Genomic DNA, 24,664 nt, shown 5'->3' on the forward strand with positions numbered 1-24,664 from the left:
CTCTATATCCTTTATCCCACTCTTACGAATGCATCTCCCGCATATCGCTTTTCTAACCTCTGATATTTCTGATGGGCACAATTAGGAATTATACCACGTAAAAACGCAGCAGCATCTCAAGTCACGGTTCAAAGAGTAGGGGTCAATCGAAGGCAGGATTCAAAAGACTTGAGCCTGGACTTGAGCAGGGGTAGAGAATAAGAATCGCAGATTGATAAGGGGGCATTCTCGACGATGTGGGCAATGATCGAGAGGAAGCCAAAGAGGAAAAAATACTATTCAGTGCATAACCAACCGCGCTAATCGGAGGTGCGGGGAAGGACAACACAACTAAAAACACAAAGCAGTTCTCAAGACATCTATAATCCCTACCTATAATCCACATACGTATGCATTACTGCAGGAGGCATGGCTGCTATTTTCCAATATTGGGATGCAAACGTTGAGTTATCAGCCTCAGGGAATATTCTAGACTGACGTTCCCTGTCCAGTTTGATCCAGCATGTTCCTTTTCATTCAGCACGTGGACCCTCTGTTCTTCAAGTTATCCAACGGCACATTCTTTTTTAACCTCTTGACCCTTTCCCCATCCTTCCGAGCTTCCATCAGCAAGCCTTCTCCTCTGACAATATGCCCCATTTATATCTCGTCATGAAAAATAGTGGCAAGTGCACCCTCATATACCCAAGACGGAAAATGCGTTTATTGACTTGGGTCTGGCCATACCTGTTGGGATTCAAATGGAGTCACATTTCAGTCATTTTTTTTGCAGCCATCATCATACACACTAGGCATGCATTCAGATCATTCATTTGGCATTGTCCATCGACCGGTCAGAGACACAATAAGCTCCTCCATGTGCCTGTCTTGTGCTGCTAACATCTGTCCGCGCTCTTCCTTTTTCGTTTTCATCGCCGCTCGTTGTCTTCCTCTTGGTCTTTTCCCAAAGAATCCTCCATCGATCACCGCCTTCAGCTCATTCCCTCCCCACGACATGCCCAATTCAGATGTTCCTCTTTTCATCGATTCAAATCCTTACACTATGGATCATTCATTGAATCGTGCGTGCAAATACGATTTAAGAAAATACACCAACAATTGTTTTTACTATCTTTATATGAAGCTTTCGTGACTGCAGGAATCCATACTCTTTGGTCCTTTCAGGAAAAGCCACGTGACTTTACCGAAAAAACCAAAGAGTATGAATTATCTTAACTACTCTTCAATGTACATGCCCATAAATAAATCCACGGATCTTCATATTATCCACATTAATAGCAAATATCAGGACTTGTAACTATAACTGGTGGCAATGTCACATCGTCAGGATTATCAACATTAACTGAGCAAATCAGTGGCCCATGCTTTGTGCACTGCACTCTGAACCAGTAAAGACAAGTTCATTTCTAACCACAGCTAACATCGCTCAGCTCCTATAAGCACAGTTAGCTACGTACGGTGCAAAAGAAGTTCAACGAACAATACAATCGTTGATAAGTGATATCTGTACACCAGTCCTTCCCCTACCCTTTCGCCAACTTGCGCTCACCAGAAAAAAGTTCGGTAAAACAACCCCCCGTTACCAGCGGTCGATCAGTAAAACTGCTGGAAATTATGACTACACTATACACACATGCACAATAAATATCACGAGTGACAATCTATCCGCTGCTGGCTAAAGGCTTCAAGCCGTTAGTAAGTAGCCCTCAATTGAGCTGAATTTAGCAGTTTCCCCCAAAGAAGCAAAAATTTAAAAGAACAAGACAAGTTTTGAAAAACCCATTTTGCAATGAATGTTATTTATTAATAATCAACACAGAGCATTGCAATTCAATCGAAAATACCCTTATACATTTACATATCTACCATAAAGCGTTTTTGAGGTCATGGATTAAGTTTATTTTTACTCTGCAGCAATTACAAGTTAAGGCTATGTGATTTGTAATTCAAATCAATTTAGTGCATTCCCACAAAAATAATGAATGGCAGCTGAAACATTAAATGCTTGCCTTCGTTTTGCCACAGGTTATTTTTGCACAGCCTGTTCCAGAAAACGGGATGATTAAATATAATTGTATTCTGTTAATTTCACATATTCGGAATTGCACATATCAGTGATGATTTTGTTTCCGCCAAGAATTTTTTTTTCTTCCAAAAATAGATGGCTTCTGTCTAAAAGGCAATCATGTTACCGAAGGCAGAATTAAGTCCTATACGTATATATGTGCACTTGGATATGCAACAATAAATGAATTCTGTATACGAATAAAGAATTATCTTTACTATTCCTCTTTCACCATCCTGTCCACACCTTGTACAGTATATTTCACTGGCAGATAAAATAATCGGAGGCAGCACGCTTTAAACACCAAATATCTGACATTTAACCCAAAAAAATGTTTATTACACCAAAATGAACCCAGATCGATAACCAAACTCTTCCCAGGGTGGACGGACGGACCACTCATGCCCAGCTGCAGTGGATCTTGGACGTCTCATTCGGAGCTCTTCTTGTTGTTGATGATGAGTGGTCCGACGTTGTCTCCCGTCGTCTCATTGTGCTTGGCGTGCGCGCCGTCACAGTACGGGAACTGGGATGTCGGTAGGCAAGCACAGGCACAAGCGCGCGCACACACGCACACATCACTTCTATCCATTACGGTGGGCACCGAAGAGCTTACGTTGCAATAGAACTTCACGCTTTATCTTCTTGGTTCTTTCGGTAAAGTCACGTAGAAGGGAAACAATAAAATAATAAAATTCAAATGTACATTTTTTTATTAATTTATAATAAAATAATAAAAATAAAGCATAATTAAATAATTATTTTGTTGGTTCTTTCGGTAAAGTCACGTAGAAGGGAAATAATAAAATAATAAAAATAAAACGTTATAAAATCATTATTTTATTTTATTATGTTTATTTTTATTTCCCTTATACGCGACTTTACCGAAAGAACCAATAAAATAATTATTTTATTATGCTTTACTTTTATTATTTTATTATTTCCCTTCTACGTGACTTTACCGAAAGAACCAAGAAGATGAATCCCTGCAGGCACGAAAGTTTTAAATCGAAATTTCACGCTTTATCTTCATCTAATTACTTAATTGTGGGAAAAAAAAACATATAGCGATGTGGCCGCACCACTGGCAAAAACTCATGCTCATTTGCAGGCTGGAACCCGATACAAATTTAAAACGTCAAAAGTTGCCTCTCGGAGTCCCCCCCGTGGCTCCACTGCAGCAGCGCAGTGTAATGGTTTTGAGATGAATTGTGGTGTCAAGTGGCGTGTGTTGCTGAGGCACGAAAATGCTGCCTGAATGCGAAATCCTTTTCCTTGTCAATTAAGCCCTGGATGAAGGCCTCCAACCACCACGTCGGTCATGGAAGTTGTCTCAACGTGCTTCCCCATATGAGTCGGTACAAGTTGGTGGAGGGAGGGGCCCCACAACTGATTCAGTTATCACCTGCCGCTAGTACTCGCTCTGGCTGTGAAATGAACTTTGGTCACTGGTTTCATAATCTAGTGCATTTACCACTTAGCTAAGTTGAAACTGCATCTGTCTCCATTATAAGAAACGTAATTTGTCTATCTGTAATTCAGTATTTCAGTTACTGAACTTATAAGAGTATTTTTCTTTCTTGCAGAGCAAGGGCTTAACATGAGCTATTGTATAAACTACAAACTACGTAAATCTATAACCTTTTACCGAGAGCAAAACAATCTGATAGTGAACATGCACCATGGAAAATCTAATGGCATTTTGTTACTTTCAAGTTCCTAGATGTTTAGTGTTGAGAGTTTGACATTTTTTGTAAAATGCCAAAAAATCTAAGTACCTTCACAATTGATGGTCTAAGCATAGCGAGGCTTCAAGTCACTCATGCAATGTAGCTTGATTAAAAAAAATTCTTTCAACAAAGATTAACTGCCTATAAAACGGTTTATTACTGGCTTGTATTTGCTATAAGAATAGCCAATTTCCATCTCGTCAACACCACAACTCCAACGTTTTCAAAATGTACGCTTAAATACTTCAATATGCTCCATAATGGCTGAGACACGGAGGGAGGCATATTTAACATTTTAAATAAAGCAAAAACAGAAGCCATGGTTTTGCAATATACAACAGCAGAGTTTGGCATCTCTCCCACTTAGTCAAGGCGAAAACTGACAAACGCTACCGAGAGGACCTATCACATGTTTCAAATTTTCCTGTTACAATAGAATAATTAGGCCGTCACCACTATTCTCGGAAAATTCCATTATATACCTGGAAACGAAAAATCATGAAAAGGTACATCTATAGTGTGAGCCACCCATGCAAAATATACACAGAAAGTATGTGTATAGGTTGTTTGAGACAAAGCCAATAATGTCCAAGGGCTTTAATGCTTGAATGTTCAGACAAGCATCGCAATTGTTTTTGGGCCAACAGAAGTCAAAACCAACCGCAGGCGTATGTGTTGGCAGACGTCGAATATTCTTTAGTTGGCTGTGAACTCTGCGGTTTTATTCACACACTTCATAAACCAATGTTATGATTTCGATTTAAAGTTTTCGTGACTGCAGGGTTTCATCTTCTTGGTTCTTTCGGTAAAGTCACATAGAAGGAAAATAGGAATTTAAAAAAATTCTCACGACGTTTCGGCCACAACACAGAATGGCTGCTTGCGTTGTGGCCGAAACGTCGTGAAAATTTTTTTTTTCTGCGTGACTTTACCGAAAAAAACAAGAAGAACAATGTTATGATGTATTACTGTATTCCATAGGGAGGGTGGGTAAGCAGTAGCACGGTGGTCAGTGCACTTTGCTATGAACCAGAAAACCTGATTTTGTTTTCTGGCCATGGCTAAAATCAGTGATGAGTCACATCTGAACTGATATTGACCCACTTCACCAGTTCCCGCAATTTACCAGTGTGAAGTATGGTAAAAAAAAACCTCAACGATCGACATGTCGGAGGGAAGTCTTCACCTGGCAATGTATTGACAAAAAGCTGCCAATTAGTATTAATGTATAAAGCAGGTCGGGGTAAAGCTATGAAACATGTGCTTTGCTCATGCCACAACTTGCACAAGAGCCTCCGCCACTACATGGAGAACTAGGGAGTGCTCATACTTTATCCTGTTGGGTGAGCGGAGGTGAAGGGGAGATTTTTTGTTTTAAAAGACGTGTTTACTGTTTCAACGACTGCATCAAGAGATCGAATATAACCGGCCACGCTCGGAGTTAAAATCCAGTGTGCTAACCATTCTACCACGACATGCCCTCTTGTGACCCCTACGTGCCCTCTGTTACGGTTACTCATTCCTCGGCCCTTGCACGCCCCTGCCATCTCCAAGTAACTCAAATTGTGTCCCCGCTTTTTAAACTATGTAAAGCGCCTTGAACTAAGGCGCTCTGTAAACAAAAGATAAGATATAGGTCACAAACACTACAGGCCACAGGCAATGCTTATACACGAACGAGGTGTAAAACGCATGTAGCCCATGCAGAAAGCAATAACCGTGGGCACACACCCGTGTCATGTACGCATGTCGAGTGTGGAATACATCTTCTTGGTTCTTTCGGTAAAGTCACGTAGAAGGGAAGTAATAAAATAATAAATAATAAAACATAATAAAATAATTCTCACTGTCATACCTAACCATTATGTTTTATTTTTATTATTTTATTACTTCCCTTCTACGTGACTTTACCGAAAGAACCAAGAAGATGCATCCCTGCAGTCACGAAAGCTTTAAATCGAAAAAATGTGGAATACATGTCAAGCAATTTGCCTTTTTGGAGCGCCAGCAGCGACAGAAGGCAGCCTTCTCGCCGAGATCTTCCACATCAATGGCGTGAACCACCTTGGGGTTGTCCTTGTCCAGTCCCGGGTTCGCCTGGCACTCCTTGCCAGAGCAGCAGCCACCTTTTTTCGCGTAGCAACACTTGTAGCCCTTGTAGCCCAGGTAGCCGACGAGCGCTACGCCACCCGTCACTCCAAGAAGCTTGGCCCAGTTCCAATCTGAAATCGTTTTGATTTGCAAAGGACGTGCGAGTGAGACCAGTTGTGGACCCCCCCACACATCATTTTTAGCGATTGGGATTGTCCACTATGGCGCGTGAACTCAACACATTTCCTCGTGTGCATCGCCAAAAAAACTACACATTGCCAAGAGGAATCACACTATAAGCGACTAAAGAGCAGTGATACATCAGTTCACGTGCAGGAGATGGTGTGAAACAGCGGTATCAAATTTCGATTTAAAGCTTTCGTGACTGCAGGGATTCATCTTCTTGGTTCTTTCGGTAAAGTCACGTAGAATGGAAATAATAAAATAATAAAAATAAAACAGACTCTGTCTACTCGACAGACCTGCTCTCCACCTGAGGACGGCTGCTTGCGTTGTGGCCGAAACGTCGTGAGAATTATTTTATGTTTTATTTTTATTATTTTATTATTTCTATTCTACGTGACTTTACCGATAGAACCAAGAAGACAGCGGGATCAATTGACGCAAACAGCGTGGAAAGAACGTCATCCAGATGTGATGTGGATAACTAATGACCGATGATGATGCGCTGGATGAGAAAATTAAGATAATGCTTGGGTATGGCAATACGTTCTGGAGCTAAATGTAAGTGTCGAGGTCTGCAAGCCACGAGATTGCTTCAGCAGAGAGGTCGTGTAGTTGTGATATTACTCCTCCTTACAAGGAGTGCAGACTATCGTGGTTTACTGCATGGTCCACAGGCGTAACGTGGCTAGAGTCGCACTGTAGCTAGTTTTTAATGTTCTATTCACGAAGGAGATGTGCGCATCGGCCTGTAGATGTTCTGATGCAGTTCATGGTTCCATCACCGGTGTCTTCGAGAAATGTCAAAGTCAGGATGTGTCAGGCGTTTGGGTATCGAATTAGTTGGTTCATTACGGGCGTGCCAATTGTTCCACTCTCTTCGCCAGCATACTTGCGGTTCTGGGTGAGTCTAGGATGGTGACAACGCAAACCCAGAATGGTTTCATAATTATGCCGATGAACGAATCTAATCAACAATGACTGCGGCAAAGGATGGTAATGATGGTGGTGGTTGATGATAATGATTGATACATTTGATTTTTAATTAATTATCGTGTGTTTATTACAAGCAGGCTGTGCAGGCATCGACAATCAATGATTCGTCCCAAGCAACGTACGCTAACTGCGATCAATCGGGCGCCAACCGGTGTCCATCCATGAGCGCGCACACCACCCGGCAACGCTTCCAGACAAGACCGTGGTCGCAATCCAGGCCTAGAGCGAGGCGCGGTGAACGGGACCGCGAACAAGCTGGGTTTTTTTTACTTTACCTAAAATAACTTCCAGTTAAAAACACCCACGCACACACACAGACACAAGGGCAAGGCGATGAAAGCTTCGCTGACATCTAGGAGGGGGGGGAGGTAGGCGCGCACGTAAAGAAAGGAGGTAAAGGATGAGGCGAGCGATACCTTTCAGGACATCCATGTCGGCGCACGGGTCGAACACGTGTGTACTTGGGTCAAGGGCGTTAGGCGCTTCCGGGCCACGTGACCCAGGCGGTTACGCGGTTGCCGTGGCGACGCGATTACCGTGGCGACGCGGTTGCCATGGCGATCCGGTTACCAGGGCAACCGCGCGACTTTATTCGCTGTCGTTAAGTGTGGTCCAGAATCAGACTGATCACAATTCGCATTTGTACTGGAGGAATCCGATGAGCTGTAAGCCTGTAACCTACAAACAATACAAAAAAAAGAACACGATAAGAGTGCGAAGTATAGCAAAAGGTAAACAAATCACTTCGGCATAAAATATGTATACACAAATAAAAGTAAAAAAAATATATTTTATTTTACACAGATGAGGCCCACTGAGCTATGTAGCCACTTTTTCAGAAGCGAACCGGTCAAATAATCTAAACGCGTGATTTTGATTCTAAATGTGGAGGAAAAAAAAGCGGAAGACCCGGAGAATATCAACGCGACCACGGGGAGAGAGACACGCAAACTCCAAATATACAGCAGGTTGGGATCGAACCGACGACCTCCTGCATACCAGGTGACTCCATGAAGCAAAACTTAATTGGTGATGCTGCTGCTCCTGCGTTGGCAGAGGTGCATAAGCACAAATAACAACAACAACATCCTAGACACGCTCATCATTAGCACTGTGTTCTTAAAAGGAAAAAGATATATAACACATTCCTGCGGAGGGAGCTGGTAGGAACGTTGGGTTGCTCGGTCAATGGCCTGCAGGGTCAACGGCGGCGTGGTGTATTCCGCAAATATGCCCGACTGTGAGGGCGGGCACAAGCCGGCGTGAGTAGGTTAAATGTTGAGTTCTATAAGGGCACCACGGGGTGACCAGCCCCTCCCCACCCAGCCCCACCCCTCCCACCCCCCACCCAGCCCCACCATCCCCACCCAGCCCCTCCCCACCCAGCCCCACCCCACCCAGCCCCACCCTCCCCACCCAGCCCCACCCCTCCCACCCCCTACCCAGCCCCACCCTCCCGACCCAGCCCCTCCCCACCCTCCCCACCCAGCCCCTCTCACCCTCCCCTCCCCTCCCCACCCATCCTTACCCCTCCCATTTTTGGATGCAGGACGGGCGGACGGACACAATAATCCCCTGTGGGCTGGTGGAACCAGGAGGTTCCTACCAGTATAATATTTAAAATTAAGCAATATACAGCAGCAGAGTTTGGCATCTCTCCCACTTAGTCAAGGCCAAATCTGACAAATGCTACCGAGAGGACCTATCACATGTTTCAAATTTTCCTGTTACAAGTAGAATAATTAGGCCGACGCCACTGCGTGTTATCTTTGAGTCAGGACTGCTTTGAAGTTCCTCGCACTACAACAGCTGATGACACTCTTGGAAGGCTTCTCTTCAGGAGACCCAGATGTTGTCACCTAATCCTAACCCAACGCGACTCTGACAACCAGTACGTGTGTTTATTATTGCAAACGGGGAATTCCTTATCTGTTAAAATGATGTTTCTTCCTCTGACGTTCACACCTGTGACGACATCGCATTTATCGCCTCGATTTAAGACCATAACCAGAGGATTTCTCAAACAACTGCCCTCTATTGCCCACCACGTACCTCCACAGCATTTAACACTCGTTACGCACGGCGGACACACCCCATCACTATCCAGGTTTCAGAGATCTGCTAATGAGATATGGCACATTCTCGGTGACTGTTTAATAGGCCAGGACAGGTAAATTAACTGCATTTTGTCTCTGGTGCAGCCTCCAGCAAGGTGGGGGAAGGGTGGGGGGGTCCTTGGCCCCCTCCTCCCTGACACTGTGGGGGCTGCTATCTACAACGGTGTGCTGCTCTCATATCCATGCCATGCGCTCCGATAGCCACGCCAAACGGTGTGGACAGTACTTGATTCACATGCAACGGGCGCAGCACTCATGGAGGGTAAATATTCCGGTTTGTTTCCATTTACTTTACCGAGTGTTAACATCCCCAGTGTTTAACAGTACTCTCTTTATTGTCAGCCAACATTGGTATAAACATGGGCATTTTCGTTCTTTTCTATCATGTGTATCAACAGGTGCTTGTGCATAGGCATGTCCACGTACACTTGCACCCCTTGCTCTCTTTTAGCCCTCCCCCCCTTCCAATACGTTCCATTCATTGGCATCTTGAATCCCTGCCTCACTTGATGCAGCAAATCTGGCTGTGACGGTCCCACCTGATGACGGAGACTTGTGTTGCCTCCGAAACGTCGTGATTTTTATTTTATTTTTCATTAATAAAAATTTAATTTTCTACCTACGTGACTTTACCGAAAGAACTAAGAGTGTGAAACGGAAACTTGAAGTTTGATGTGTCAATGCCTTCACGTTTGTGTACCTGACGCAGTGACCCCCTGGGGTGTGATGCACGGTGATTTCCAATTATCTTCTTGCATATAGAAATGTTCAGAAGCTAAATGCCAATGTCAGGGTCTGTTAGCTACGAGGGCTTCAGAAGAGATTGGGTGTAGTCTTGATTTAGAAACGTGCGTTTAGAGTATTTGGCTGCTATAAATTTCCACGTGATAAGCCACTTTGTTGAAATATAATTTGTGGCCAAGGCACTTCTGAAAAAGTGCTATATAGCTCAGTGTGTCTTACATGGTAAAATAAAATAAAGTTTCGTTCTAGTTTATTTCTCAAATGAATGACCGCTGATTATAATGGTTTAGTTTAAAACGTAGGCTTTCGCGACCAATATTATTCATAATCAACGTTTTTGGGTTTCGATCGCGTTATTTATAAATGTGTCGTAACCCTCCATCACCCGACACGGCCAATCAGTAAAAAAGTGTCACGTTGACAAAAGACAAATAGTTCACTGCTTTAGCCCACCGGTGTGTTGAAGCGTGAAACCACAACATTTACAAAAAAAAAATTTCATGATTTTGCCTGTCCATTGCATAATGGGGGAATTCCAATGAAGTAACATGGTCCAGCAGGAGCTGGGTACAGGAAAAGTGACAATCGGTTATGAGCACTTGGCATATTCCTCTCAAACACTCATTCTTCTAAAGCAAGTTTACATATGAATAAATTATACGGCTGATACAGGACTCATTTAATGACGTTTAAGTAACATGTTTATTGGGATAATAAACAGAAGACGTATAATGATGCATTCATATCGATTCTTAAACTCTTACACATACATGGAAATTCATGTGTAGGAATCAATGTTTCTTAATTCCTATATATACATTATTGCTTTGTGTTTCACGTGATCCCTTTAGCCTACTAATAATATCGATTTTGGAATCAAATCTTGGCGATCAATCTCGACAATTCATTGAACTGAATTTCAACAGGCACTTTCATCATCAGTAACAAAAACACAACATTTGGTTCCATCTGCCTATGGTCCTTTTGAACTCATGTTTTCCAGCAGCATGATTGTCTGATGGGAACGCAGCTTCAACGAACACTTTGAGTCCCAATCACTGCAGTCCAGCATTATTTAAAACAAATATTGGGAGCCGTACACCCATTATGCACAGATATACGCTAAGGACCACTGCATTCTATTCAGCTGCTCCAATACTTACGTGATTCATGTTTTTTCTACATTTCTCACATTTTGATTAAAATAAAAAATACTCAAGTGTTTTTCCCCCCCGCTCAATGGAGCACAGGGCCCTCCCTACATTCTCCATTCCAATATCGGGGGCCGGACTCTTCATCGGATAACTGCCCTATAGAGGGGTGAAGGGCCGAGTTTAACCCTGAACTGTGATTTTAACTAGCAACCTTCCGAATATAAGACACACACTCTAGACATTCCATTCATTGGCTGCCACACCATAATTATTCTTGAACCATCATCCATATTCTAGCGATGTGTCCTGTTCAAGGGCAAGCTATTTTCTAAACAGTTTGAATTTATCACATCCCTGTGATGGTGTGCAGAGGTCTTGTCCAGCAGGTGATAGGAAATGGCTGCTGCTGATGATGATGGTAGTAAAAGAGCTCTGTATTTTTTTCTTAAAACAGAATAAAACGAATATTTCACAAAACTCACAAGCAAAAAAAGGTTTTGTATTTGTCGCCTGAAGAGTGTTTTTATACTGAGGCTTACGACGAAAATTGCATCTCTTCTCAATTACTCTTCATGAAACTTAGCAACAATTGTAGATATTTATATAGAGTAACCTAATTAATATTTGACTTTTTTATGACATGGCCTCCATCCTTTCCGAATGGCACTTATCCCAACACGGAACTAAGAGGCAGTATTCCACCATTGTAAACAGATCAACCGTCATCACGTACAGTAGTGCCATTTTTTATAATGTTTCCAACATAACCCATCAAATCGCAGAAAATGCTCAAGTGTGAGGGTGCCAGGAATTGGCTGTAGAGTAGATGATGCAGCACCATCGGCTCAACTGGAAAATGACTTCTGACGTCCTTGGGCTCATGCGTAGTCAGGCATTTCCACTATCGGATGTTTCAAAAATAACACCATATAAGTCCGCTGCTGTTATTTTGTGAGTCTAGAGCAGGGTTTCTTAAACGGCAGTCCTCGTGACCAACCACGCTATGTTTTACCGCGTTCACCAATTTACTCCTCTCATTCCCATTCAACTATTTACTCGCTCCACGCGGCACGCGCTCGATGATTGTAAAACGTGTCCTATGAGGACTCGAGTTTTGGACACCCTGGCTTAGAGCAGATTATGTTAATTTGCAAATTTGTTTGGCAAGCCTTGGTAAATATACTGGTAGGAACCCACTGGTCCCACCAGCCCACAGGAGATTATTGTGTCCGTCCGTCGTGCAGGGAGGGGCTGAGTGGGGAGGGAGGGGCTGGGAGGGGAGGGTGGGAAGGGGCTGGGTGGGGAGGTTGGGGCTGGGTGGGGGGTGGGAGGGGTGGGGCTGGATGGGGTTGGGCTGGGTGGGGAGGGGCTGGTCACCCCGTGGTGCCCTTATAAAACTCAACGTTTAACCTACTCACGCCGGCTTATGCCCGCCCTCACAGTCAGGGCATATTTGCGGAATACACCACGCCGCCGTTGACCCTGGCCATTGACCGAGCAACCCAACGTTCCTACCAGCTCCCTCCGCAGGAATGTGTTACCACACATATCTATGGGCCCATTTTTTGCCAGTATCTAAAATGGTGTTTGAACATCTTAACACCTGTTTATTGGCAGAAAGGGAAAAACCTATTTTTACCACAGAGCAGTCGAGAATATGTTTTTCAATTATATGATACAATAATTTTTTTAAAAGCTCCTGCAATATACATTCACAATTACAATGCAAGTTTTGAAAATTGCGAACATCTTAAGTATGCAAAACACAGTTCCTGATAAAAATAATAATAATCATAGTAATTCGTGCACATAGCTATATAAATATCTATATAAAAGCATATGCACATAAAGTGTCGTCGTGTTTTAGATCAAGAAGATAATTTGTGTTCTTGACATTCTGTTTCAGAGTGTTGTGGATAATGTGTTTGGTTGTATTCCAAATTGTCTCATTGCATCATCATGTTCTATATCTTATCTGATTTTGTTCCAGATAGTGTGTGTGTTTGTCATCATATACTGGCTCTTCCGTCGAGCGTAGTAAAAAATAGTAAAGGTATTACCAATGTAACTGGAATATTCGTACTCAATAAAAACGAAGTATTTCTGAGTTCACCCATTCTGGCATGGTAACTTCAGCCACCGAAGTGTGTGTTGCAAAGGCTGGTAGCACAGAGGGGCAGTGTGACCCAGAGTTGACACCACAAGAACGTCATCTTGCTCATCCTTCATGAAGGAGATTCTCAACATCTTTAGAGCCTGCAACGTCATTAGAATGATTAGAGTATCACGAGTCAAACATTGCGAAGTGTATCTATTTGGGTAAGTCTGCCACAACACTTTGTTTTTAAAGCTAACAGTTAATACATCTTGACTTAAAGCTTTCGTGACTGCAGGAATTCATATTCTTGACTTTACCGAAAGACCCAAGAATACTAACATTTTATACGTTTTCATTTCTACACGAATAGCACACGTACTCCCTCGTGCCATCCTGTTAAAGCTGCATTGTGAATAACTCAAATGTGTCAAAAGCTGTGAAAACGCGTTAGCTTTCCTGTACATGTCTTCCTCCATTTTATTCGTGCTCATGGCTGAATTCATTTATGCTCCATAGAGTGTGTATAATAAAGCATGCCTTGATGTATAACTTACATTAATCTCAAGCAATTTCTACAGCGAAATTATCAAAGTTCGCCACTTTCTGTAATCGATATTTTTGCAGTCATTTTTCAATACAATGCTGCATGAAAGCCTCCCCACACAATGTTGGTCACGGCAGTTATTTTACCGTACTTCACCACACTGGTCAATGTGGGTTAATGAGAAGAAGGCCCAGGAGGGGGGGGGGGGGGGTTAGATATTACTTGCCGCTAATGTTAGCTGTGGCAGAGAGTCTAACTCACGTGGCCAGGTTCACAGGGCAGTATGTGAACGACTGCTTTCTCCTCCTCCCAAGACCTCGTAACATCACCATAATTAATCCTCATCAGTTCTCATCAACCGAACGGATATATGTCAATAAGTTCTACCCCTTCTAATAGCTACAACATATTATTTATTACCTATAGCTGTCATAGTAAGTCGTATCCTGTATGGAAACATTTGTGTTTTGGTAACCACCAACAACAGAGAGTTGTATTGGACTGCCCACTAAGATGTGCAATATCCAGCTCGCTGGGTGACTCAGGAGGCTGATACACTGCCAGTCAGCACTGCAGAGAGCCTGGGTTTAAATCTGGGTTTTAGACGCCAATGATAAAACCAGTTTATGAAGTGGAGAAACTTGGTGGTTTCAGCCGTGTCAACAATGACTGCAGAAAGAAAACATCACCAGGGGTTTTCACCAAAGTTGACTCAATTCCAGCTCTGAGGATAAGGTGTTCCATTTTGGCATGCAATTAATATTGTCTATCGGTAAGGCATTTGAGAATAAGTACCACCTTGTGTGGATGAGAGGCAATGGAAGGGATTTCAAAAGTAATTCTGTAGTACTCCTTGGTTCTTTCGGCAAAGTCACGTAGTTAGAAATAAAATAAAACAAATCACGACGTTTCGATTGGAACACAAGCAATTTTCATCAGGTGGTAAAACCACAGGAAGAAAAGAATTGCTGAAGTAGGAGAGAGAGCTGCCGTGGCAAGAGGTTATATAGGTAAGAAGAAGGGAGGAGCAAGGAGGGAGAGAGAGAGGGGGGGTAGGGGAGCGCTGCGTGAGCGCTAAGGGGAGAGAAGATGCGAGGCTGGGGGGGAAGTGGATGGGGCTGGAAGTAGTTCTCTAACATGCAGTGATGTTCCACTGCTTTCTGTCAAAGTCACAAATACAAATGCCTTCGTCATTATCAATGGCCTCACCGAAATATATGCATCTTTAGTTTCGGAGACCACTTGTATAAGGATATCTGGTACATCGTGCTCGCCACCATTACCACCACAAGGCCAAGTAATATCCAGTTGAAATCGGCACAAAACTTCTGCACTCGACGCTGGCAGAGGGGGGAGAGGGGCCAATAAACAATCAGTTCTAGATTTGAAGCTTTCGTGACTGCAAGGATTCATACTCTTAGTTCTTTCGGTAAAGGTACGTAGGTAAAAAATGAAATTAAAATTAATCAAAATAAAATTAAAATAAAAATCACGACGTTTCGGAGGCAAAACAAGTCTCCGTCATCAGGTGGGACCGTCACAGCCAGATTTGCTGCATCAAGTGAGGCATGGATTCAAGATGCAAGCTCTTAAATACAAGTTAAGGGGGAGGAGAGGGGGGGGGGAGCTTATCAGACCTCCTGATTACGGAGACTTGTGTTGCCTCCGAAACGTCGTGATTTTTATTTTTATTTAATTTGTATTAATTTTTATTTCATTTTTTACCTACGTGACTTTACCGAAAGAACTAAGAGTAGTAACAATCAGCTGTAACAACCGTAGTCTACATTCGACTGAGCTCGAGACGTCATCGTGCAGCACCTCTGCAAAATGTTTTCCAGAGTAATTTACGGAATGATAGTTACATGAACTCGATATGTTCGCTGTAAATGTATTTGCTTCATTATTTACTTAAGTAATTGACAGCATTTGCACTCTAAGCGTTGTAGATTGTGGAGTTGCAATGCTTAATATACTTGTCAAGATTATGTGGAGTGGACCGCAGTTTAATTACTTTGATGTCAACGTTCTTTATTATATACTGGAGGTACAGCAACGCACAACAATTATACAATAACATTCCCAAGTACAATTGCACACGTAGGAAACTGATATAGCGATAGGTCACATTGTGAAAATTGCTTTGTATTGTACAGTGAAAGATGACACCGTGCCACATCCTGTCATTAAGTCACCCAAAACTTACCCTGACGGTCTTGGCTCCATATTCCCTTCTTGTAAATGAGTGGCACGGCTTGCGTGGGGATGATGGCGCGTCTCCGTCACTGTTGCTGGAGCACGTGTCGCGGTTCGCGCTGCGTTGGAAGGGGCGGCTGTCTTCGGCGTTGTCGCTGTCGCTGTATCTTGACGCGAACGTATGCCACCCAAGATCGTATCTGCCACGTTCTACCGGATCCGTGAGCACCTCGTGAGACGCGTTGAGTTCTAAAAAACCATTGCAGGCACGGACAATGTCATTCTGACAGGGCCGTTATCTTCCATTGTGTCTGCAGCATGGACATATGCGTGACTTGCAAAGAGTTTAAAAGGCACAAAACAGAAAATATGCAAAAAGCTGCTGTGCTGCTTGAGCAAACCATCGCACTCGTAATTGGTTCACAGTTACGTACAGAGGTTTGTCTAAGAGATGTGCTCATGCTCAACTTTTTCCTTCCACACCAGTATGGGATCGTGCTCACGGAATTATGTAACCGAGTGGCAATGATGTATGATGTCACGTCTTGCTGATTAGACTCAATGAAGTTGAAATCGGTCCACAGTTTCCATTCTCAAACACATACATGAATATCGAATTCCTCTTGACTAGAGGATTAAACCTTCTTGGTTCTTTCGGTAAAGTCACGTAGAAGGGAAGTAATAAAATAATTAGTCACGTAGAAGGGAAGTAATAATTATTTTATTACTTCCCTTCTACGTGACTTTACCGAAAGAACCAAGAAGATGAATCCCTGCAGTCACGAAAGCTTTAAATCGAAATTTAGAGGATTAAACTCGATTTGCTTGAATAAAATTAAGTACATTCTTTTTGTTGCTTAGTTCATTTATGAAAGCACACCTGAGCATAGATCACCATGGACTATTACCAGGTGTAAGGACAAAAGTGTTTGGATAATGGCTCAATATAATCAATGCCCAAGAGATGGCTGCGTGGTGTGGGTGGCTGATACCAAGTAAGAGACAGAGCAGATGGGGGTACTGCTGGAGATGCTGGGTTTGAATAATAGCAGATGCCTATGATTACATACATTTATTAAGTATAGCAAGTTGACAGTCGCAGTCACTTGATACAGCTATCGTGCTGTGACTGTTCCACCTGAAGACGGAAGCTTGTGTTGCTTCCGAAACGTCGTGATTTTTTATTTTATTTTTATTTTACTTTTATTAATTTTAATGTTTTACCTACGTGACTTTACCGAAAAAACTTAAGAATATGAATTATTGCAGTCACGAAAGCTTCAAATCTAGAAGTCGCAGTCAGACCGCGAATGATGGCTTAAAAATAACCGTATTATTACATTCGGATTTCCATTTGGAATATGTCAGTTCAGGGTTATAGACACGTTGGTGTCCTTGCCATAACGTGAACTCTCTTTGCAGGCCTTATAGGAGAAGTGTGCCCCTAACATGGATACAAAGGCTTTTAAAGTGGCACCAACATTATTCCCGTGCCATCATGTTCCAAAGGCGATCTGCGACACGAGGTGTTTGCACAGTTGTATGCATTTCTGTCGACATTCTTTCACACCGTGCGTCGCCAACCGTGCGAATCGGAGGTGCAGGGTAAGGACAGTTGGCTGAGAGTTCTGTATTGCAATGTCTAGAGTTCTGTGACAGATAATTGGTTTTTTACCCTTTTATCTGGCAACAAAACTGACACCTTTTTTACGAGGAGTCATGTTTGCATAGACCACAATACCTGCAGTCATAATGCAAACAAAAAACATTACTCTGATAATGTATGCACTGTCCTTGAAGTTGATTGGTTCACACCCGAGACAGCTTTCCTTAGAGCCTAGTCTCACATGGGTTGGACCAGATGACGCCAAAAGGCGCACAACTCAAAGACAATGCACCATCAGAGTATGGGAGCTCGGGGTAAGCATTTACACCATTGGTACCTCATTTGCCAGTAAAAAAAATTATAATTAGTTTTTTACCCTTTTATCTGGCAACAAAACTGACACCTTTTAAAAAAAAGTTCTGTGACAATTTGCCAAGAGCACACGTGGAACGTACAGTTGAGGAGTAATAAACAAATTAAAGAATCAATGCACGGATGCGTTGTGATAAATGGATTTCGATTTTTGTGAAAGACAAAGCGTAGCTTGTTTACTTTTGAATGCATCCGCAGCTCGTGGCATGTGGTTCTTGTCTGGATGAACTTTCAAAGACTGCAACTTGAATGCCCGTCTGATCTCCTCTGTCGACGCTGCAGACTGGACCTCCAACACTTCATAGTAGTTACACGCATTGCATATCCTGTCCATTGGAAGACAATACCGGCCAGCAATTTTGCAAGTTAAAGCTAAAAGTGCAATTGTTTAGCCACATTAGAACTCAAGGGACTCGGAGAGTCTCATTTCCCAGGGTGACCTGGATCACTAAAATGGCAAAAGCAATGGCATAAAATAAAATAGCATCTTGAAGGAAATCTAAATTGGAGATTAAACAATCATACATGTGTGGAGAGAACACATTTATAATGAACTGACAAGGATTTGGTCTTTATATATATAATTAACGTACAGCGTTATGGGATGCACCCAGCTTGAATAACGCTATATAAAATTCAATTATTTTTACAAGTCTGCCTCTCGTTGTACAATGTGTCTACCTGCATACGGGCCTTCCAGACCCCAACGTTATAAAATAATGTGTTTTCATCATATAACTCTGTATCTTGGCAATTAATGCAATCATGGAGAATCATCCATGGAGAATCGTCACGTGCTATAATGAATGGAGCAGGACCTGTTTTCAGCAGTGGCAAAATTAAAAACTGTAACATTTTGGACTGTGAGCCACATTTTTTCAGCAACATTTGTTTAAGCGTGCAAAGTCTGGGCTGATTTTGACCGTCGGACCTTTTAACAACTGCTACTGCCAAATGTTTTTGCAAAGACTACTTGACGAAAATTGTAGAGGCCCATTCAGCAAAAACAAAAAGCCCGATGCAAAGGCCAGCGTGCGCTGTGGTGGAAGAACAAGAGTAAAACAAAAACGTAAATGTGTGGCCCTCACCTCTCCACGTCCTTCAACATCACTGCGGCTTCTTCAACGCGGGCCAGCAGCTCTGCGCGAGAGGCCAACACACGAGGCGTGGAGTTCTCTGGTCTCCGCTCAAACATAAATCGGCCCACTGTACAACGTGCGCTGCCACCAGCAGTCAACTCCATCATCAACATCATATTTTTCATCATCATTTATTTTTTATACCGCGCCTCCAACGCAGTATATCATAAAGGCGCGCTGTGGCAGGGGGCACCCGAAGGCAGCTGTCCCTGTGCAGTGCAAAATGAATGCAACACCGGTCCTGCAAGTGGACTTGAGTCTGCCAGGAGGGGGACCATGTTGCTGTCACTCTCATTGAGGTACTATGCGTGGCATTTATCAAACTGGGAAGATTTAAACCGCGATGTCGGCACGCCCGCAATTATTTCAAATGACACCATGGAGTTGCTCACGTCTCCTGTTTAGCAGGAGTGTCTTTGTCGTGGACACACCTGCAGTATTAACCAGGACGGCCGCTGTCCTTGAACCACAAACCGTCGCAACAAAGTGGCAAATGCGCTGTCACCGCCAGTATCATTACACTTATTTTAGCCTGCCATGCCTTTTCTGGTTCATACGTTTTTTTTCGTGAGCAAGTATTAAGAGTTGGTTTATCCTTTCCCTGAATGGATAAAAAAAACACTAAAGGTGATGGCCAGATGATGATGAAGATGATGTCAGTGATCGCAATGAAGGTAATACAAATAGACGAGTTTAAATTTTGACTTTAAACTTTTGTGACTGCAGGAATTCATATTATATGGTTCTTTCGGTAAAGTCACGTAGATAGAAAATGTAATGAAAATAATAAAATATTTTAAAAATATAAAAAAACAAAAAAACTCACGACGCTTCGATCGCAACACAAGCGGTCGTCATCAGGCGGAGAGAAAAAAGGGGGGCAAGCCTCTAACTGCAACTGCTTATAAAGGTCTAGAATGGGCGCACGAGCAGTGGAGCAGCATGAATGGACGAACTAAAGTTGTGAGTGGGCTGGGGACAAGAGTCGTGGTGCCGTGCTCGTTCGGCGTAGTCCAAGTGTGCCAGCAGCATGGGCGGGGCAGCAAATGTTGATGTTGATGTAGGAGATTTTATTCAAACCTTCTTTCCCCCAAATATAAAAGGACCTGTCAAATGTACCAAACGTCTATAAGCAAAATCCTCCAGGTACGTAAGAGGATTTACTGGGAAAAGGAATAAATATTAGGCCTACTCTACACAAATATAATTAAATAAACGCATGAATCACGAACACTGCCTTCAAAAGGTAAACATAAAAACGATTCTAGCCATTCTCAATCCACTAATGGATGAAGGCCTCACCTTGCCACATCAGTTCGGGGAATTTTTTTTTACCATTCTTCACCACACTGGTCAGTGAGGGTTGGTGAAGGTGGGGGGGGGGGGCATGACTGATTCTGATACAACTTAGTTGTGGCCGGGAATCAAACTCGGGGCTCCCGTGGTCATGCTGCCTTAAAGAGCCCTCCGCTAGTTCGTGATAAATTCTGACGACGGAGGGTGCGTGGTTGCAGTTACCATGATCTTCCTCGTCGCAGGGGTAAAGTTGCTGGGCCTTGTCGATGAATCTTCTCGCTTGCTTCGTGTCGCCTATACCCAGAGCCGCTCGGGCATTCTCTCGACAGCTCATTGCTGCGTCTCTATTGGCCTCCATAGTCCCGAGCAGATCCATTACCCGCTACCGGAAGAGAGGAACAGCTCAACCCGGCTGAACTGGGCCTCTTCCAGTCACCTGCTTGCAAAAGAGAAAAGCCATTTACTCCATCACTGCCATCATCAACATCATCTTTGACAATTACAGTATTCTACTGCAACTGAATGACTCCCACCTGCAATCCGCCGCGATATTGCAGCGCTACCAGAGATGGGAAGAAAAAAACAGAAGCAACACCGACCTTCCCATCCACCAACACCTGAACAATCAAACACAAAAGCGGTGAAAATCATTACCGGCCATTCTGGGAAACAAGCGGCCAATATCCATGCAGCTGGTACCAACCCATTATCGGCATTTACGGAATGGCAACGTCAAAAACCGACACTTCATGAACATCCTAACAGCATTGGTCCTTGGCGATGCGGCCACCTCTTTCACAAGTGGCAGATAAGGGATGCCCCCAGGTGCGACTGTGGCCACGAGTCCCAGACGGTAGCACGTATCGCATTGACCTGCACATGAAGGTCTGTTGTGGTAGGGGATAGCACAACGAGACATTCCATTTTTTTTTCAATTTAAAGCTTTCGTGACTGCAGGGATTCATATTCTTGGTTCTTTTGGTAAATTCACGTAGAAGGGAAACGTCGTGAGAATTTTATTGTTTTATTTTTATTATTTTATTAATTCCCTTCTACGTGACATTACCGAAAGAACCAAGAATACAGACATTCCATTGTGAGCTTTTCCCATAATACAAATTATCGTTGACAATTACAGTACGGCAGTCATCATCTATTACAATGACAAAGCACTGAAGATGTGGATACAGATACCTAATAACTGTATTCCTGCAATGCCGCACCTTAACTTTTAAACATAATAAAGTGTGGTGAACTTGTATTCGTTCAGTAACCTATTACATTACAAGTGAAATGTAAGCACCACCACCACTAAAACCCTTCCGATAGCGAACCACATCAATATCTAGCAGTGCTTCGCAACCAGTGCATAGTGCGCTGCAGGAAAAGTTCCAGAGTGTGTTACAGGAAAGTAATGAACCTCTTTCCGTTGGCCCCAAGTGCTACGTTTACTGGGTATATTTTCATGATCATCACACACTCAGGACAAGTGAAGAAGCTCAACTCACCACAAGAGTTGAAGGGATGGCGGTTGTGAATGGCTGTGACCCGGATCACACCCACAGAGTGAATGATACATTAGTTGCAGATCGCTGGCACACCGACGAGCCATAATTACTTACTAAGAGTTGCAAGCGATTGGATGGAACCTTAAGTGCCCTCGCTCAACGCGGCGTTCTTCATTGCAACATCGGGCGCGGTCTTTCATGCGGTAAAAAAAACGTAAGAGGCAAAAAAGAAACCATCGCGATCGTGCTGTCAAACCCGAGCACGTGGCCGACCTCACACCGATGCTGTCTTATCGGCGAAAAATGAATGAAGAGCACACTGGGTTCAAACCTCTCCGACTACACAGGCGGCCCGCAGCGTAACAATGATACACACGTGCCGTGAAATATCACGCGCTAATCCTGCCAGTCGGGATGTGATAGTGTCTCAAGGAAATCAGAATATTCATTAATACTGGAAGAATCCGATGAGCTGTAAAGCTCTGCTTCACAGGTCAGAAGGTTACAGCAAATACAACAAAAAAACACGATAGGAGTGCGATGTGTAGGAAAGGTAAACGCATCACTTCAAAATACGCACACAAATGAAACTCAACTACTTTTTTACACTTCCCAGGTAAGGCCCACCGAGTTATTAGCTTATTGTTCACAAGTGGACCCGGCCACGACCGAACGATGGCTCATCAGGTGTGGCTTCTCATGTGGACATTTTTTTTATAATCACGAGTCGCCGGACAGCTGTTCCATCGGTCGATCTCGTTGAGTTGTCGCCGTTTCCTTCCGCCGTGTCTGCGCGCCACTACCGATGCACTACGTGTACTGTGTTGACCAAATATCGTTCACGTTGCGGTGAACCGGAATAGCGGCGTCTAGTGGCTGGAGGAATGAACACAAAACGGGCACGAAAGCGACGATGCTTATCCACACACACGCACCGTGTGAGCTGTTATTATTATGATGACAATCAGCCCTTTGTCTTGGTTCTTTCGGTAAAGTCACGTAGAAGGGAAATAATAAAATAAATAAAATAAACAATCAAATAACATTCTCACGACGTTTCGGCCACAACGCAAGCAGCCGTCCTCAGCTGAACAACAGGGCTGTCGGAAAGACAGCGTCCGAATGTTTGATTTTTATTACTTCCCTTCTACGTGACTTTACCGAAAGAACCAAGAAGATGAATCACTGCAGTCACGAACGCTTTCAATCGAAATCAGCCCTTTGTCAATCCACCGCTGGATGAAGTTCCTCCTCCTCCTGCTGCTGCTGCACGCCGTGTCAGCTCTGCGGTTGTTTATCAATACCTCAACCATTGCGCGTGTTCCGTGAACAGGAGGGCCCAGACACAACGCGATTACCGTGCGTGAAATCCGCGCGTGGGCGAGCGGGGCTCGAACCGGGATGTGCCCGGTTCGGGGCGCGGTGCGCTCCACTCCACGGCCGCCGCTGGACACATCGCGGAATCGCTGCCCCGTAGCGCGCCTCTTGTTTACGACTCTTCACGAACGAAACGAAAGACTTGCGGACAACGGATCCGGCACGGGAGTTCAACGGAGCGCGCATCGGGGAGGAGGGTGGCCCAGCCTCGACGCGGAAGTTGAAACTTGCCACGTCGGTGCGACTCGCAACCCGCCCGCGGGCAACTCTCGCTCCAGCGACTTAGTTGCATCCAGCCCCTCGCTCCCGTCTCCCTCCTTCCCTCCATCTCTCTCCTCCCCCCCACCTCTCTTTTTTTATTAATATTTTTTGTGTTATTTATTTCTTTTTGTATCGTGAAAACTGATAACGGCGGTGTATATTTTCAGGTTAGGAGCAGAGTTGGAATGACCGTCCGAAACCCATTGCCCCCTTTATTTCTAGAATTACATTACGGGAAAAAGCCATTCCTATTAACGACATTTCGTTGTACCCGCGTATCTCTCTTTAAGAACGCCCATCCCTTTCCGTAAATCCACTCCCTCCCTCCCTCCACTCCCTCCCTCCACTCCCTCCCTCTCTCTCCGTGCGCGGTGCGTCGAGCGCCACAGCGCGTGGATGTATAGTGTTTGTTATTTGTCTGCTGGTGACTTTGTGTATTTCGTATCGGAATCGCCTCCAGTGCTGGTGCTGTTGCTGCTGGCGGCAATAAAAGTTGTTTAAAAGTCAAAAGTCTCCGTGCCTCCATCTCTCTCCGTGCCTCCATCTCTCTCTGTTCTTCTCTGTCTCCCGCCATTTCTCGGAACGACCGGCAAATGGCATCCGTGGAAAAGGCTGTGCATATATAGACTTTTGACTTTTAAACAACTTTTATTGCCGCCAGCAGCAACAGCACCGGAGGTGCAAAGTCACCAGCAAACAAATGAAACAAACGCTATTCATAGTAGAAGAAGACAACCCTGACGATTGATTGAAGTCAGTGATGAGAAGGAAACCGGCACTAATTTGGACACAGCGGGGGCATTTAAAAGTGCGTTGTTCCCGTTTTTTTCGAGAAAATTTGAAGGAACCGGAGAGAGAGAGTAAGACTTTCAAGAGAATGGGCTTGGCCACGACGACGTCAGAGATTGATGCCGGAAAGAGGTGGCCCACCACTTGAGAACAAGACAGAGGAAAGTGGGAACAAATTGCGACATGTGCTGTGTACACATCAAGTTCAAGTTCATTCAAGTTCATTTATTAGGTGTAGCCCTGTGAGCCATTCGGCTCTTGAATCGGGTGCAACCGCAACAAACAAACAAAATTACAAGAAAACATATTAAAGTGAATATGTGACTAAGTGCAAACAGAAAATCCAAGCAAAGACAGCAAAATATTGCAGAAAAAACACCGTACACACATACGGTCTA

General features: G+C 43.8%; 2 protein-coding genes across 9 annotated transcripts; both read right to left on the reverse strand.

The window, feature by feature from the left end:
• Nucleotides 1-1,782: 1,782 nt before the first annotated feature.
• LOC133350546 (CDGSH iron-sulfur domain-containing protein 1-like) lies at nucleotides 1,783-7,739 on the reverse strand. Its single transcript, XM_061564978.1, has 3 exons — nucleotides 7,482-7,739; nucleotides 5,788-6,017; nucleotides 1,783-2,591 (listed from the first exon to the last, which is right to left on the reverse strand). The coding sequence occupies exons 1-3, from the start codon at nucleotides 7,495-7,497 to the stop codon at nucleotides 2,496-2,498; spliced, it is 342 nt and encodes a 113-aa protein (XP_061420962.1). The 5' UTR covers nucleotides 7,498-7,739; the 3' UTR covers nucleotides 1,783-2,495.
• Nucleotides 7,740-12,456: 4,717 nt separating this feature from the next.
• Nucleotides 12,457-23,567, reverse strand: LOC133350547 (dnaJ homolog subfamily B member 14-like). Of its 8 annotated transcripts, none has more exons than XM_061564983.1 (7): nucleotides 23,237-23,567; nucleotides 21,840-21,872; nucleotides 20,554-20,767; nucleotides 18,985-19,036; nucleotides 18,077-18,222; nucleotides 15,929-16,167; nucleotides 12,457-13,336 (listed from the first exon to the last, which is right to left on the reverse strand). In XM_061564983.1, the coding sequence occupies exons 3-7, from the start codon at nucleotides 20,705-20,707 to the stop codon at nucleotides 13,190-13,192; spliced, it is 738 nt and encodes a 245-aa protein (XP_061420967.1). In that variant the 5' UTR covers nucleotides 20,708-20,767; nucleotides 21,840-21,872; nucleotides 23,237-23,567; the 3' UTR covers nucleotides 12,457-13,189. The 8 variants fall into 8 exon arrangements, with proteins under 8 accessions (XP_061420967.1, XP_061420965.1, XP_061420969.1 ...); XM_061564981.1 differs by having other exon boundaries at nucleotides 23,198-23,567; XM_061564985.1 differs by lacking the exon at nucleotides 21,840-21,872 and adding an exon at nucleotides 14,932-15,062 and having other exon boundaries at nucleotides 23,198-23,565.
• Nucleotides 23,568-24,664: the final 1,097 nt, after the last annotated feature.

This window comes from Lethenteron reissneri, chromosome 34, assembly GCF_015708825.2.
Source record: "Lethenteron reissneri isolate LAM-NWPU_2019-01 chromosome 34, ASM1570882v1, whole genome shotgun sequence".
Classification (NCBI taxonomy): Eukaryota; Metazoa; Chordata; class Hyperoartia; order Petromyzontiformes; family Petromyzontidae; genus Lethenteron; species Lethenteron reissneri.